This window comes from Corvus cornix, chromosome 8 (genome assembly GCF_000738735.6).
Source record: "Corvus cornix cornix isolate S_Up_H32 chromosome 8, ASM73873v5, whole genome shotgun sequence".
NCBI lineage: Eukaryota > Metazoa > Chordata > Aves > Passeriformes > Corvidae > Corvus > Corvus cornix.
In genome coordinates this window covers 9,486,166-9,503,833 of record NC_046338.1, presented here as the reverse complement: position 1 = coordinate 9,503,833, position 17,668 = coordinate 9,486,166, and the positions used below count along the sequence as shown (strand labels likewise).

The 17,668-nt window shown below is 39.2% G+C and overlaps 1 protein-coding gene across 1 annotated transcript in view; it reads right to left on the bottom strand.

Annotated features, from left to right (window-relative positions):
- TESK2 (testis associated actin remodelling kinase 2) overlaps positions 1–17,668 on the bottom strand; it is an 80,026-nt gene that overhangs the window by 27,931 nt on the left and 34,427 nt on the right. The window contains exon 4 of the mRNA XM_039555786.1: positions 15,551–15,599. Coding sequence (XP_039411720.1) covers positions 15,551–15,599 — 49 coding nt within the window. The remainder of the gene's footprint in view (positions 1–15,550; positions 15,600–17,668) is intronic.

The following is a 17,668-nucleotide window of genomic DNA, read 5'->3' as shown; positions in this document are numbered from 1 at the left end:
ATATATCTATTCCTGCAGCACTCTTCCAGTCAAACTGGCTTGCAGGGTCATTCACCCATCTTAACAGCAAGGACTAGATTCCAGCATGGACTGGGCAATAGCTGATGCAAACATTGGACACAGCATTCATGAGCTACAAAAGCAAGACTCAAACCTGTTTCCAGCACATCTACAAAACCTACCAGGCCACCTTTCCAAAACTGCCACCCAGCAAATGCACAGCCTTCATTTATTAAAGATGTGAGTTCTGACTTTGGCTCTAATTTCTAGTATATGCCTATGAAGCACAGGAGGCTAATCATCATGTGAACAACTGAACTAAGATCTTCCTAGACATCTTTAAGACTTTATCTCAGGTTTTAGCTGGCCAGAAGGTAATACTTGTATGCAGAGACCTGAATTGTTCCTAAGGCAAGCACTGCACTGTGCTCCCTCAGTGTCATGTAAGTAATCCAATTCTTCAGTCATTCAGGCTGATAATGCAAACAGCCAGCCTGATGGCCTATTTTTTCAGAGCACTTCAACAATGCCTTTTCAGGACAGACACAAAACTATGTACATTACTTCCTAATTGCCAGTGCAACTGAAAGAGAAAAACACTTGTTCTCAATCTCTTACTGGCAGAAACCAGCTCTGTGTGGTAAGAATATCCTGAAGGATAGTAAATGCACCTCTCCCAAAGAGAAAACTGGATTTTATTTTGTCCCTGACACAGTACTGGTACAGCAAGGCTACAGCACACACATTATCTCAAAGCATTATTCTACTACTACTACAACAACAACAGCCATCACAAGTGTACAAGCAACTGGAGCAGAGATGTGACTGGGCTATGACAATGAAAGCAAAGGGCACTACATTTCTTAGAGACATCACAGCTAAATGGAGCAGTGTTCAGACCTTTTCAAACCCTGTATCATCAGGTTGCAGCAAAAGAGCTACCCATTATTCCTCATGCTACCTTTCTGCCATGTAACTGGACACCAACAGCCAGTTTAGCTGGTTGCCAGTCTGAAAGCAACAGCTATAGGTTATTTTTGCATTTACCACAACTTAACACAGCAAGTTGAATGCTGGTTTGAAAGACCTTGGCATCTTAGCCCAAAAAAATATTGTTTCTTAAAAAATCCAAGGTAAGAGCTCATACCTTTGTTGTGAGAATGAAAGTTCAGCAAAACTGTATTTCTGGTACTTCTCCCAAACCTTATAAAGAAAGACGGCAGTATCTTCTTTGAAGGACAAGTTACTCAGAAGCTCAGCCAAGCACAGATGATTTCTGGATCAAAGGACCTTGAAGAAGCTTCTGATGTTATAGTTTACTGCTATGAAATGCAGAAGCAGCAGTGTATAACGCATCCCCATACAACAGTCAGGGGATAGGGAATCATGCCACTTTAACCTAAAACCAGCATAATAGGACTGCTGCCTTGTAACACAATTGCAGTCACATCATCAGACTCAAGCATATGAAATGAAGAATGGATAGAAATTCAGCATATAGCCGTACTTAAGCACAGCATTATATGCTTCATTTCAAGAGACTAATACTGAACTTCAGCTGTCAGATAATACCCAACTTCAGCTGTCAGATTTTAGCTTCAAAATTCAAAATAGAAGTTTAAACACTAATATGAGAACTAGAAGCTTATAAAGAAAAGGCACATCAGATTCGCACAATTCTAGCAGTTATTTCTCAAAAACAAAGACTCCAAATATTGCCAGGTCTGAGGGGGAAGACTGATGGGAATTGCAAAGAGTTTTCAATGTTATTTTGAAAACCAATGGTGTTTCAGTGTGTAGGTCTGATATAAATAAGCCAACGGATACTGCACAGGAAAGCCAGAAAAAAAGAAGTTGGCCTGCTATTTAGATGACTTTAAATGTCACTGCCTGCCATTTAAAAAGTAAAAAATAATCACAAGACACCCCTGTACTGTAGGCCAAATGTTGCCAAAGACAAGGCATTAAGTGGTTAAGAAAAGTAGGTGTGGAGAGTGCATTTAAGGTGACAAACCAACTGAAGCAAGTAAAGAGTAAGAGCTCCAGGGACCCAGAACACTACAAGACAAACACTGAGATAGCAACAAATGAATATACTACAAAAGCCCAATGAAGAAACAGGTAGAGATGCAGGAGAGAAGAGAAACTAGAATTGTGGCAGTAACACCTTCAGCATGGAGAAGCAAGACAGATGTCAGAGCAAAAGCCAGAGCAAGAAGCTGTACTCTGAAGGGAGGCCTGGAAAGCAAAATAAAGTATTGCAGACACTATTGACAAATGCATTGAAGAGTGTCAAAACAGACAGAGCTTGCACATTTGTATCATTTCTAATGCTGGAAGTAAGAAGGTAACACTCATGCCTAAAGTGAGAAGGTTGAGAGCTTTTCACTAAGCTTGCTGCAGAAGTTTAAAATCAGTTTTAAACCACCTGTCTTAAGGAGGACACAACCTCATCTTCAGTTTTCATGTTTAACAGTCATCTGTCACACCGTGCAGTCTCTAAGTGACTGCTCTGAAGGCTTCTGGCTTTTGTATGAGCCAATGCACCCTTCTGTGACAACTGGCATAATTAGCTACAGTGGAAGGACTGGAAGTTTTCTTGTTCCCCCAACCTGTTTTCATTAGCTTCAGCTGTGTAGAACTGGAAAAGAGACAGTATCAGTATGTTCAAAACTACAATATGAGATACTAAAAGATGATACACTGAGTTTGGCTATGAGATTAAACATTTTTTAAATTTGAAGTTGTTCATAAACCTCCACTTGTTAAAAATCCCACAATTTAAAAATCTACAAAACCATCTGACCCAAGTACCTCTGAGCAGTAATCTTCCATTTCCATTAAATATCTAATGCATTGATTACATAAAACAAAATAAATTAATCATTGAAACAGAACAAGTTGAATATTGAATTTGGGCTGTGCAAGTACACTTTCGGTCAGCAGGTCAACCAATGTTGCCAGGGAAAAACGCACAAGCACTGCAAGAGAACACAGGTGAAGTGAACACATTTCAGACCAAAGCTCAAACTTTTTCATGAGGGATCAGAAGGGCACAAGTGGCTTGGAAAAACAGCCTGACTGAAAGACCAGAAGCAAAGCCAAAAGTCTTCACCTAAAGGCCGCTTTACTTTCCTGCTTCTCAGTTCCTGAAAACCAAAGGAAAATAATCTGTAACCTAAAATCAATTTCTCTTCTGCTTTTCAACCAATACAAACAATCCTGTTCTTTAATAAAAAATTATGTATTTTCTTTAAAGGTGTTAACCATTACAGGATTAAAATAAACTTTAAAAGTGCCAGCTATTCACAGAGGAGAGGGTCAGCTTTGTCAACTGCCATAGCCTGGTTACTCATCAGAACTCAGAACCAAAAGCCAAGAAATGCAACAGATCTACCTCTTTCTTCTTCTGTGTCAGTTGTGGCATTGATTAATTCATTGGCTCCTCCTTCTGAAAAGGCATGTACAGGCACAGCTTCTTTTATCAGGGCAAACAAGAATTAACATGCACTAACTCAGGAAGGAGCTGTAATGAAAACCATTTGTTGCATTCCAAACATTCAAGTGTTGGCATGGAAAAGAATACAGCAAGATTTGTCTCCCTTTAATTCTCTAATTCCAACAGCTCTTATGGTCAGTATGCTGAATTTAGTCCTTTTCTGTCATTTCGTTCAATCAAAATGTAATGTTCGCTTGGTTGTCTGCTGCTACAGATTCTTGTTGGTAAGGCTTTAGCTGAGACACATAGCAACAATGCACTGCTGCAACCCATATCGATGAAGGAAGTTTTATGGACGCTCACTCACGCTCAGGTTTAAAATGCTGCAGGAAATAAGCTTATTTTGTTGGAACCGGAAAACACTCCCAGTATGTCTATACAAACTGACCTTGATAACCATTTTTCCTGTAATTCTATTAGTAGAAAAAAAAACAGAAAGCAAAGAAGGCCTAACAAAAAACCCTACATTTATAATCTGAAGTCACAACCATTTGGATTTTAAGTGGAGCCCAGTCTCAGTGCAGATAAGAATCTGGGATACGGCATAAATTAGCACACAGGCATAGAAGAGAAAGTACCTTGTTGCTGACACAGGCAAGAGAAACAGCATCTCTACAATAACACTTCTGTTAAGAGCAGAAGGCTCTATCCACACTGACAGCATTTTGAACATACTAGATTCAGTTCTGCCGAGAAGCTGCAATCCCTGACAAGAAGCCTCTTATTTAAATAAGGTCTTTCTCACCTTCCCCACAAAAATACCAGCAGCAGCAGCCCACAGATTATATGCCTGCAAAATGGCAGAAAAATAACCCCTTTGCTTCACTTTTTGAAGTCTGTGAAACAGATACAAGGATCTACTGAGAGCAAAGCTTATAGCACATGAACACCTCTCATAGTACAAACTTTGTTTAAATTCTGCACAAGGAATACTCTTTTTGAGCTGTTTCAGAGTATATCTCCAAGCTTCAACACACCCACGTCTGCTCAACACATCCACTGCTTGAGGGTGATCAAATTATAGAAGGCACCAAGATCCTCTATTAATAGTGTGTGCAAAAGCAAACGTTAAAGGAATTTTCTTGTACAACTCAGTTTCTGAATATTTTGGATGGCTGATAAGTAAAGCAAAATGAGGAAGTGAAACTACAGAAACACTTGTTAATTCTACAGGATGTTTCCTGGGATCCAGGCTGAAGAGTGGGGAAGGAAAAGAAAGCACTAAAACTGAATTTACTGAAAATATGTAAGAAAATTCCAGTTCTAAAAAGGAGGAAGAGGTTAGTGCCAGCAAGATATTTAGCAAGCCTTCCTCAGAACACAACATATTTAGATGTACCTATCTCAAATAAAATAATGAATAAAAGTTGCTTGTGCACTATTACAGGCTCTGAAGTGGCCAGCATCACAGTACCCATCTGGACTGCATCTCTTCATATACAGAAGTAACAGGAAAATCTAGCACTCATGACAGTATTCAGTTCTCCTCCCCTCTCTCCCCCCTCATACTGTGATAGCTGAGAAGTTTACATCTTCTCACTCTTGTTAACCTAGCCACCAATAAAAGAATTTAGAGGTTGAAATTAAAAAATGTTTTTCTTTTTTGCTTGAGGCAATGGTAAATGGTCCAGTAGGCTTACTGTGAGTGTCAAAACAGAGATATTAAAACCCATCTCCATAAAAACCCACACACAGAGCACCCACCCACCTGTGTGTGCCTCACACAAGGGGGGAAGGGAGAGAAGGAATGAGACAATGGAACTTGCTGTTTGCAGTTGAATATTTATCTGCCTCTTATCTTTCCTCTATCCTTGAGACATTCCAAAAAGGAGGAAGAGGTTAGTACCAGCAAGATATTTAGCAAGCCTTCCTCAGAATACAACATATTTAGATGCACCTATCACAAATAAAATAATGAATAAAAGTTGCCTGTGCACTATTACAGGCTCTGAAGTCATAAAACAAGTCAATCATCCTCCTATGAGAGAGGAGGGGAAAATAATTAAAGCCAATGTATAGCCTGCAGAGCCAAGATTTAATTTTTAAAAATAAAGGGGAGGAGGGAGGGGAGAAAAGGAGGTTTAACTATGAGCTCTTAAGCTCATATGCAAGCATTTAAGAAAGACTAGAATTGCAGAGCTTGCACGCCCAGAAGTTCTCGCTGAAATAACTGGCTGCTCATCACTTCTGATCTAGCACCTGCATGCATAATATAGACTGTGCACCTCAAGCTAGACTCTTAATTTTAAAGCCCTGGCTTCTGCCTTTACATGAGGACTTCTTTAGTGTCTTTGATTATAGTTCTTTTCACATCTGAACTTTCTTTTTGTGAGAACCCACCCTTCTCGCCTAACCACACAGTGCAGATGCATCTGAGCAGCTTCCCACTGCCTCCAGCACAACGCAGGGCTCACACAGCTTTCACTGCTTATCTGCTTTTGGTAAAAGCACAGACTTTGTCTGGAGAGTTGCTCTCTGTGTGCTTAATTTACCTGATCACCACCAGCCCACAAGAGGTTTTTCCTTTAACTGACTTGCCAACACTTCCCACTTCAACGACTGCCGGTAAGGCCAGCTTGTGTCCTCCAGAAGCAAATATTTTTGTCAGCTTTTTTCTACCTGGAACTGAGCTTTTTACTGCAACTTCTTGAGAATTGATTCCACCTTTCTGTCCTCAGAACAAGTGTCGTGACCAGGTACAGCAGCATGAATTTCCTACCAAAATGAAGGCCCCTGAATTCTGTGTGACTAGGTACAACCTGCCCAAATAGATTTTTTTAAAATGCTCTGTTAAGTGTTTTTCTGGAAACCCAGGTCTTTGATCACTGCAATCAGACAAAATGGTTAGCTTTCATTCATTAAAAAAAAAAGTAAGCATCAGATGTAGGGGAAAAAAATTTGAACTATCACCTAACTTAAATAAGGTCCTTTACACGCTTTCCAAAAACCTGACTTTTGATATTTAAGCACTCAAAACTGCAAAGCTACAAATCAGAGAGACTTAGCTGAAACTCCTGTGGAGAAATGTATCATTTTTGCTGGAGAGAGAACCAAAGGGTCAAGCACACCACATATGCCACAACATGAAGCTGGCAAGAGTATGAACTGAGATGGAATTTCAGTCAGAACACTAAATTTCCTGCCTCCTGTCATCAAAAGCCAGGCCCCCTTGTGTGATTTTAAATGGACTTTTTTGGTATGTGCAGCACATCAAGCTGTGCTTGGGACTGAAATGTTTTTCCTTTTTAACAAATCCACAAAAATATTGGGTTCCAAGGAAAATCATATACACGAAGTAAAGAATATGTACTTTGTCTAAACTTCTGTGAAATAACTTCATTCTTAGACACACTGCGCTTTTTTTTGTTACAAAATAATACATGAAGCCTTAAAGTTATAACATAAGGTTTAAACGGTGTGACATTCTCCAAATACCACCAACCCAACTCCCTTTTCTACAAGCTTTTTAAACTCTACTTACTTTGAACAGCCTAATTTACTTACTACATGTACCATGTTTAGATTTGATTTTGCATCCACTGGTGCATACAAATGTCAGGTTAACACCTACCTTTACTCAGCCTGACTCAGATCTCATAACCAGGTGGAGATGGGCATCAGAGTCTGCAACTCTTCAGCTGTTGGAACAAGCTGAGTCCAAGTGTTTACAGAATTATTTCAACAAAAATGAAACATCTTTAGCTGATAAAACAGATGAAGGTGCTCACATTCTTCTGACCCTCACTCAGCTTTCTCAGAGTTGATAACCTATATTGAACTCACTGAAAATAGAATTTTAATTTTTGTTGCTTTCTCCTGCGCTCCTTCAAAAAATATAGTTAGGGCAGACACCCCTCCCACTAAGCCAGTACAGCTGGTTTAGTCTAGCACTCTCCAGTTAATCAGGGCATGGCTGCTTCTAGAGGTACCTGTGCTTCTTGACAGGACCAAGGGGACAGGAATGCTCTCTTCAGTTTCGCAAGCTGGTATGCGTCTTTCATATGGGGATCTCTCAGGGTGAAGAGAGACATGCTGTACTCCTCTGAATAAATAAAACCAGAGGAAAAAGGACACTGCTTTGAAGATGAAACAATATGATGCCTTGCATAGCACAGAGAAAGGATGAAGTAGAGCTGGCTGTCAAGCCACAAACTACATTTGCTGAGAGTGCATTCAGCCACTTTTTATAAATTAAACTGGGAACCTAAGAGAACTGTTCCAGCAAAACTGAAACTGACAGCCCATATGCTGTGAAGAGCGCAAAAATAAGACCAAATACAGCTCGAGTGTTGACAAGTATTTTTTAAATTCTATTATGAACAATCAAGAGATGAAGGGAAGTGTCTGCACTGAACCAAGTTTATAAAAAGAATTATAACTGCATTTCAAAATGATCAAAGATGTAGTAGAAATCATTTTGCAACCCACAGAAACAAGTAAGCCCAAGGTCTACATGTAGTACCAAACAAATAACTTGTCAGATACATACAAAAATACATGTACTTAATATTCAAATTTATAGATCTCTCTTTTTGTCACAATAATTTAAGCAAAAGCTAATAATTAAACTTTGATATAAGAAATATGAAGCACATCCCAAAGCTTTTCACTTTAAAGAATCGGGAGTTTTATAATTGCTTTGAGCAACCTGGCCTATTCAAAGGTGTCCGTGTCCATGGCAGGGGAGTTTGAACCAGATGATCTTTAAAGGTGCCTTTCAACCCAAAACATTCTGTGATTCTATGACAAGGACCTTGGCAACCAGACCTAACCAGCCCCAGGTGGCCCGGCTTGAGCAGGGGGGCTGGACCAGGTGACCTCCAGAGGTCCCTTCCAGCCTCAACCATTCTGTGAAAAAAGCACTATACAGAGAGCAAACAGCCCTGAGAGATCTCATGATCCATTCATTCTAACTCAGCGCTGGAAAAAACAGTGCCAATGAAATGGAATGATTTCTCACCTTTTACATTTCAGACTAGCCTAGTCTTATTAACACCTGAGCTATTTCCCCAGTCTGTCCTAAACTCTACTTCTGCTGCCATAACCTTGCTCTTCTCGGGTCCTTACAGTGAATCCTAACACAGTCATTAACGGGGAGTGTAACTACTGCTGCTGCACCAGACAAGGTTACCATTACTCTTCTCTAGAGGTTAAATCCCTGGGCTCTGAGTCAATGGTGCTCTCTTCACCCTGAGGCAAGTATATGCAAGGTCTAACTCTTAATGACTCCTGTAAGGGAAAAGCTAAACAACCCAAACAACCAAATTAACAGAGGAAATAACATGGATATGTACTGGCTGGACTTCCAGTCTTATGACAGAAGCAGCAAAAAAAGCAAGCAAATAATAGCAATAGATACTTCTAGTTGTATACCACATAACCATTCTTCTCATCAGAGCATATATTCCTGGAACCAAATATAGCCAGGTCTAAAACTCAAGTTCATTCCAGAAAAGATACAAAGTGACCATAGTTTAGCAGAGGACTCAATGCCTCTGACATACTTTCAATAGGGCTAAACTTACTCTTCTGCAGCTTGGGTTTTATACCTGTGAAAGCCCAGATTGCCTCTGCGTGTTACTTTCCACCACTAGTACAGCACCACTGAAAGAACTCTTCTTTCCTAAAGAGCAGCTGTAGTTCCAATTAATGCTACAAAAAGTATCTGAACTATGGACAAAAAAGATAGAGCCTGCAAGTAGAGGTTTATTACAGTATTAATCCACAGGTCATGTTATTCATTGGCTGAGAGATCACAAGGACCAATTTAATCTGCAGAATTTTGCACATACTTAAGAGTTCTTATAAAGTTTAAACCACAGTCCTTCTGCTGCATCCTACAGCCGGAGGCATTTAAAAATTCTGGCCGTCAGTTGTTGAAAGTCATCCGAAAGATCTTTTGTCATCATCTCATGATAACCTTTTTTTTAAAGTTACTCCAAAGTAAATGCCTTTTTTTTTTTTTTACACTATTCTGTACCAAGACTCATTCCCCCAAAGCAAAGACATTTAGAATTAACAAGTATATTCTGTATCTTCAGAGCTGTCAACAGAAACATCCAAGACAACGCTTGCACCATTGCTCATTTCGTTCCTCCAGAAAGTCAAAGCAGTGACCAGTGCCACAAAGCCATAAACCAAATAACTTTACATACTGCCCAAGACCTCTAATACATTCAAGGAAGATGCTTTATGTATGCAAATGAGACCAAATTGGAGCAGAATTAGGTCCCAAATCTGAGGGGAGATAAAGGACAAAATTACCTTTAGAGTTCTCACACCCCTCTGCTTTTTTGCTCCTACTTTTGAGTTTTCTTTTTTCAATGCTTCAGTCAGAAGGACTATATAAAGTGTCTAAGAAAGATTTAAATGAGCATGGGGAGGTAATGCACAAGCATTAGCTAAGTACATGATATTAAGGAATACAAACGGATCTCAGAGCCTCTACTCAGTATGGCTTCACTGAACACATTAGGTAGTACCTAAACCTTTCATCTTACATGAATTCAAGGGCTTCTCTAACAATTCTCTGAATTGTTGGGGTTTCTTGCTAGAAATTGGACAGTAGTATTCAGCAAATAAGCAATATTTTCTAACAGGATGAAAAAGAACCCTTTAATTTCTAGTCATTTTCTACTTAGTGCCATCTTAAACACAACTGTAACTGTCTCTTCAGTTGTCTCCCAGTTCAGGCTTATCAACTTCACACTACAGCTATTCTCTTTTTTTTTTTTTTTTTTTTTTTTTTTGGGAGAAACAACCACCAGAGCCAACTTACCCAGGAACTAAATGTCAGCTGGTAAACAGGTAATACCTAAGGCAGGAACAATTCCTTTGCTGCATGAAGTATTTGCAGAATGACTGATAATAGGAACTACAGTTCCAAAGACACCAAGTTCTCTAGAACTGACGGCCTACTGCCATCACCAAAGCCAGGTTAAATATTTGCAGTGCTACATGAGTAAAACTAAAGTTATTCAAACAATATGAATCACACTGGTGGAACAAAAGCAGAGATTAGGGAGTCTTACAGGAGATGAGGAACGGAGGGAGCAGGAAAGGAACGGTATTTCAGGTCTTTTTAAAACTCTCACAAGTGTGCAATTGCCATGTGGAAGGCAATGTACGACTACAATTTTAGCTGTAGCATAAAGCTTCAGAAGGGGAGAGCTAAGTGATATCTGTATGGTTTTCTCCATTCTAGGGTCAAAGGCTCTCCACAGAAAGATAACCAAGAACTGAGGGAAGGAAAAAAGAAAGAATGAAATACTTTTAATGATATATTCTGCTTGTGAAAGCTGTATTTCAGAAGAACGTTCTTGCTTTAAGAACTTACTTTCTATTCCTTGTAAAAGGGCAACTCAGCACAACTGAAACAATTCTGAGATTTTTAAGCTTTTAATATTTTTTCTTTCTAATCAGTGTTATCTCCAAAAGTAAAAATGAAAAAATGCTAAAAAAGGAAGGTCTCCAAAAACCCAAAACTCCACTAATTGCATTTACAGTTTACTTACACGATTGCTGTTGGGAGGGAAAGCAGAGAAAGGAAGTTTCCAGTTATCACAGAAGAACTTACTGAAAAGAACCCTCTCTCTTCAAAGGAGAGCGCATTCCATCTTCAAATGGGCATTTCATTAAGATGAGCTTCAGCACTTGTCCCACTGACACATATACAGCACCTGAAAACCATGGCTGCCCAACTACACTCAGTCCTTCTGATTCCACCCCACGTGTCTGGTGTGGTATTAGATGTTCCACGAGTCTGACACTGCAATTCACCAGCAAGGACCAAACCTGAAAGACTTAAGGAGACCATGTCAGGCAGACAGCAGATCCAGGTGCTGGCTGAAATAATACTGTCCTACCCCTCCATCACCTACCACATGGCTCCTATCACACTGCAACAGCCCTGCTCTCTACCTGAGAAAGCCACAATGAATGTCAGGTCCCACACTGAGCAATCAGATGGTGGCAGCAGGGCATTTGCACACATTTTTACTATCATCCAGTATGAATTAACAGCCATAAAACTTCCGTGTCAACAATTAACTATTGTCCCTGAAGCACTGCAATTTCAAGATATCCCAATCAACACATAACAACTTTCTATTCCTCATCTTCTATACATACAACTGCCAAGGCTTTCCTTTCCTTCAAGAAGGAATTACCAAGGTGTATGACTCATTCTGTGCATATATAAATATACATCTAATTATAACAAGATTTTAGCCTGACCTGTCTGTTAGAAATTCAGATAAACCTGTTTAACTGAGTTCAACAAACAATTCAAGATCTGCAAGAAGGTATTAAGTGGTTTTTATATGCTAGACTTCATGCTGCTGTGTTATCTACTTCAGTATAATAGCACAGGCCTATAAAACCTCCAACACACAAATAAATTTGTTTGCTTCCCATCTAAAATGGATGTTTGCTCAAGCAGCCATTCCATGGTACAATACACAACTGCTATTGGCTGTTCCCCACTGGCTCAGGCTCCATGTCCCCTGAGCACACCCTGTCTGGCTGCTCGCCTGGCAGCAGCTCCAATCCGGCCTCTCAATGCTCAGCAGCATCTCATGCTGATACCAGACACTCTACTACTGTGCAAGTTTCTCCAAGACTTAGGATGCTGCTGTGTGCCAGGAAATGGAAGTGAAGAGAGTTGTCAGATTAGGAAAGTGGCTGGAAAACACAGAGAGGCTTGAGGGAAAGGCTGAAATTAGTTTGGAAAGGCATGTGAGTACAGCAGGAAGCACTGCAGATTCCTGTAGCTAAAGAAACAAACCAGCAGCTTCGGATTAGAGCTGAATGCTGAGAAAGGAATACCCAGTTTCTGGTTTTAGAGAAAACAAGCATGGCAAATCTGTGCTCATGAGCTCAACATTAGTGAGGCAGTCTAACGCCTGCCAGCTCTTCTGGGTGATACACCTATTAAAGCCTTTACTTTGCTTTCCTTAAATGTTTCTTAACTTAGTGCTTGCAGGGATGGAGGTCCTTGACAGTCTAAGCTATTCTGTCAATCTAAGGATATTGAATTACTTCAGAAGAGGCATATGCGATAGCTTCTGGCTTGAGAACTTCAAAAACAATCTTGGATTATCAAAACTGATAAAACTGTGGATTCAGAATAAGGCCAAAGTCCTAGTGCAGTCTATAATTAAACAATTCCATTCTTATTTTGAAAAAACCAAACCAAAACAAACAGAAACTGCCTCTTGCTCAAGAGTTTTAAAAACAAAAGCCACTTGAGAGGGGAAAATTGAAACAACGCAAAATGCTGCCAAAAGGGAAAATCCCAAGGCATACATAGGATCAACACCTTCCTCAAGCAAAAAACCTGTTCTGCATGATCCACTCCTGTGTTTAAGCCTCCTGTGTCTGTAAACATGCAAGAAAAGAAATCTGTAATGCTTCAAACTCTGCCTTCCAATAACAAAGTGCTGCATATTACTAATATAGCCCCTTAACAGGCTTACAAAATCCTCAAGGCTCCTCTAACAACATTTGTGGTTGCCTTGCCTGTTAATAGTACAAGTTGTCTAAATCTAGTCACCAAAACATTTGGCACACGTTTTCAACTTCTTCTGTTATGGAAACATTATATATACATATAAAATAAACATGATTTCCCATCATGCTGCCCTCAGACATAAGCTCTAAGTGATGCTGCATCCTTTTACACGGGCATATCATCAACTGTACTCTCAAAACACAAGAGGGGATAATTAAGCTCCTTACAGAACAAGTCCAGCACAGGCAAGCGTGAGAGGATTCTCCCTGCAGTGACTCAGACACCTATTGACCAACGGGTCTCTGAATCAACAGTTTCATCTCCAAAGAACTGAAACCCTGGCAGAAGTTCTGAGCACTTGTAGGGCCAGGCTGGTGTCAATTATGCTGAGCACTGGAAGCAAGGAGGCCACCTTTCTCGACCACAAGCTGAAAAAAGCCACACGACAGTGGCTGATTTGTTTATCCTCCTGGGCTATATTTGAACTGGTGATTCACCCTGCCTGTCTTACTAATAACTCCTTCAGCTCATAATTTCAGCCCCCTTCTCCAACCTCCAGAAGTCTTCAGAATTCAACTATTACTCTACACACACTTGAAGATGAAAAATGTCACTACTGTTGCTAGAAAAGACAATTAATTCTGACACTTGGAACATAAACAGTTTTTAACTTCTAAAAGCTCTCTAAAATCAAAAAATAGTTATGGCACTGGGCAAAATTGTGTGTGGATTCCCTACATCAATTTCTGTCATAGATTTTCCTGTTGAAGGCATTAAATGCCTACCTCTGTCCACAGAAGAAAAGCAGTAATCACTAATTACACTTTTATAATATGTCACTAAAGCTATTCTGTTTTTCAAAATGTTGCAGCAAACTTCTTCAGTGTAAAACTTTTCGTTTTTGGTCTCAAGATGGTTCAAGAATCTCTTCTGTTATTCTGAATTATAACTATAAAAAGTTATTCTTTGAAGTCTTTCTTAGATTTATTTGCTTGCCAAGAACTCAAAAATAGCTGCACAAAGCAGCAGCTACAAAGTTAGCTCACTATGAGGAAGCATCTGTGCTGTTTTCATTTTCTTGGCTTTTTGGGTGGGGAGGGTTATTTAAATGGTAAGCAACTGCTGTGAAGGACGGGAAAAAAACAACCAAACAAAAAAAACCCACATTGAGCAAAATCTTCCAATTTTTGGTACGACAAAGCATTATGAAGCTCCACCTCTTCTATGATAATGTTTAGTGAGTGGAATGGCCCAAAACCTCCCTGTTTTAATTGATCGGATATTCGAAAGAAATTAGCAATAATGTTAGCAAAGCCTGCCTGAAGAACTTGATCAGCCATCTTAGAAGTATTTCCTCTACTGAGCACAGGGAGAGGGGGGGAAAAAAAAAGTCGAGAAAAAAAAAATCAAATAAACTGTCCCTGTCTTAGCAAAGTGCTCAAGCATGCTGTATGTCGACATTTCTGGAAGTGTCTTTACCTTTGCTCCACTAGAAATACAGACACTGAACCAGAGTGCATCACTCCAACAGCAGCTAGAATGAGAACTGCAAAATTGTCACCCCAGAAGGTGAAGAAATTCACTGCCCACATATGTGCCTCTCTGCCTCAGAGTTGCATACGTAAGTTACAGAAAGTGATGGTGACACATATCCTGCTAATTGGCATACAGCTCCCCGGTCTCCTCATTTTACAGTAGTTCTTGGCAAGCACACCATACCAGGAACCTGCTTAAATTGCTAATTAATAACAGACTTGTCTTTGGCAGGGTGGGAAAGGGTAATCTTTTAATTGAGCAGTTCTTACAACACAGAAGAAAATAAGAAACATTAACGTTACAAACCATGAGTTTTCTTTCAGTCTGTACTCAAACCAATACAATGGGCAAAGCATTCTATTGATTTTGACTCAAAACAGGCAACACTATTCCTAACAAGAGAATACTCTCTTCTTGTTTTTCCTGAGCAGTTTACAGGGGGATTAAACACACAACTCAATAAAGCTGGGTGGGAATTCATATGAATGGAAACTTCAGCTTCCCATTTGATACCTAGATCTTCGCCAGGGTACCTGGGCAATGGAATAACTCCTTTTTATGGTACCCAGATTAACCTGTAATATGAAAATGGTAGGGGCTGAATACAATATGACCCAGCTGAAAGGTTATAGATTCACTTGCAAAAGGTACAACTGCAGTATAAATAAGACTTAAATACAATGCAATGCCACTGAAACAATATTATGGGGCAGCTCAGTGGTAGTGCACATCTCTCATTTAGAACATTATCAGTGAAGTTTTATGTTCTTACTGTGATTTTTCTTCCACCTCAATAAATGCTTATGAGGAAAAAAGACATACAAGGGCTGTGAGTGGAGTTCTGAGGACTGATTCTGCAGTCTTCCCTTAGCATAGAAAATAGCAAGTGATTAACTCACCAGTCACCATAAAAGAAACTTCACTCAAGGTGAATGGCAATTGCAGAATCTCTCCCGAGAACTGAGTATTTCATATTCAGTATGTATATTTTGAAATAGCCTTACCTCAGTAAGAGCGTGCAGCTGTCCTTTATGCACACAGACACCCATAAACCTACAAGAAACAAGAAAAGAAAAGTGGTTTGGGCTTTTTTTCCCCCCCTCTTTTTTGTTCTTTAAAGAAACTAATATAAGATACACCAGAAAAGTAAAAAAGAGAAAAAATTCAGCCTCACAGACACTGCATACCTCACCATTGATTATTTAAACATCTCAGCACAAAACAAAACCATGTATCTACACTACAATATAATTTGAATTAGCAGTTCCAAGAGAGCACAGGAGACAGCTCAACCTCAAAATGGAAAGTTACTAGTTTGACTATAAGCAAAGGCCAGCATATAATGATTTATGCAGAAAGGAGCAGTCTCCGAATTCTGTTTTAAGGAAGTTTAAGCCAAGTAAACCACTGTTGGTCTGCATAAACAGAAAATTACTTCCCTTTGCATTTTGCTGTTCAAGCATAAAGATGTTTCTTCCTATCCTATTCTTAACCACTCAGGAATATGAGGGCACATATGCAATGTATACTTCCCGTTCCCAAACTCCTCTTTCTTGGATTGAAGCAAGTTTCAATAGCATCCAGCATTCCACAAATGTTACCTACACTGCACAATTTTCAGACTCCCGCTGTGAACAGTAATGATTGCCACCCTTGGGTTTGTCTGGAAAGCAACAGAATGTGCCATAAACAACTGAAAGCTCATTTTTACCACCATACAAGCTGAACTTAAAAGTGACAAAATGCAAAATAATACTACTAGTAAACATCTCCCATGAGAAAGTTCAGTAAAGCTGAAATTTTAAACTTTTTAGAGCCTTCCCTGCAGAGTACAAGTGTTTATTCTTTATAGATTATCTAATTCTCAGTTTTGGCATTTAGATTTTGGTCTTGGCAAGCAAAAACAAATTGTCTGTCATTTCCATAATGTTCAGAAATTTCCATTTTGCAAGTAAGAGGTAGACATGTAGGATCTCATTAAATGTGACAGGAATCTCGTGGACAACAACTCAAAGGAAAAGGACCTTTTATATCCTGAAACACTTCCGAATTTAAAAACAAAATGATGAAAGACACGTAGTGCTAGTTCAGCTAAGCTGCTTTTGAAGAAATGAATGATCCTCACTGTTCTCTTGTCTAACAGCTGACTGGTAAATTACAAGCAGCCAAAGAAAAATAATATAAGTAAGGTCCTTTGCATAAGCTGAGCTGTGGAAATCTGTTTTTATAACCAGAGAAGCAGCAAGACTTGTGTTAGAACATCTACTGCCTGCTCTCACCTCAAACAATATTCCCTGAATATAGGAATTTTAATTAGAGACACTGAAAATCCAATTCCTCTTGTTTAATGTAGAATCATAAGGCATGATCAGGTACTCAGAGGAAAGAGAAGAAGCTTCTTTTGGATACACCATCTACGCAAAACATTGCTGTTCCTGAGTTTCACTTCATACAGCAATGAACAATTTTGTAAAGAAGTTGACAAATTAAGCTTCCTGAGATGATGAAACCCAGACTTTTACAGAGCAGACATCTATTTCTTAGTGCATTCTGAAAGTCTCCAGAGCTATCAGGCATGGCGTTAATGGCTTTATTCACAAGCAAAAGTGGGAAGCACACCAATCCAATATTTAATTCTTCTATAAGACAACTTTTTAAAGTATTATTTTCTGTATTATTTTCTCTATCAATTACACAAAGTTAACCTTCTATGGCAATATTTTCATTCAACAAAAGCTGAGATTAAGTAATTTAAAAGAATAATGTTTTCATCTATAGAGCTATTCTTCCTTTGTAACAGTGTTTCACACTACTTACAAATTAAGAATTCATTGTATTTCACTTAATTCCAAAACACACTTAAGAATTTATCAAAATTTTGGAAAAACTTAATTTCTTGTCTCGTCTTTACCAAACAGGAAAAACATCACTGTCACTTAAAGACTGGTAGAATTTAACGTTTTCTGCCAACCTGTTTCGGTCAAGCGAAGTCTCAATGGAAACATATTCATTACCTTTGTGAACCTATGCTTAAGGCAGCCAAGACACATTGAATCAAGTTACCAAGAGTTTAAAAATTCTTAAATGCTTAGGATTTCTACTAAGAAATAGACATACATTTC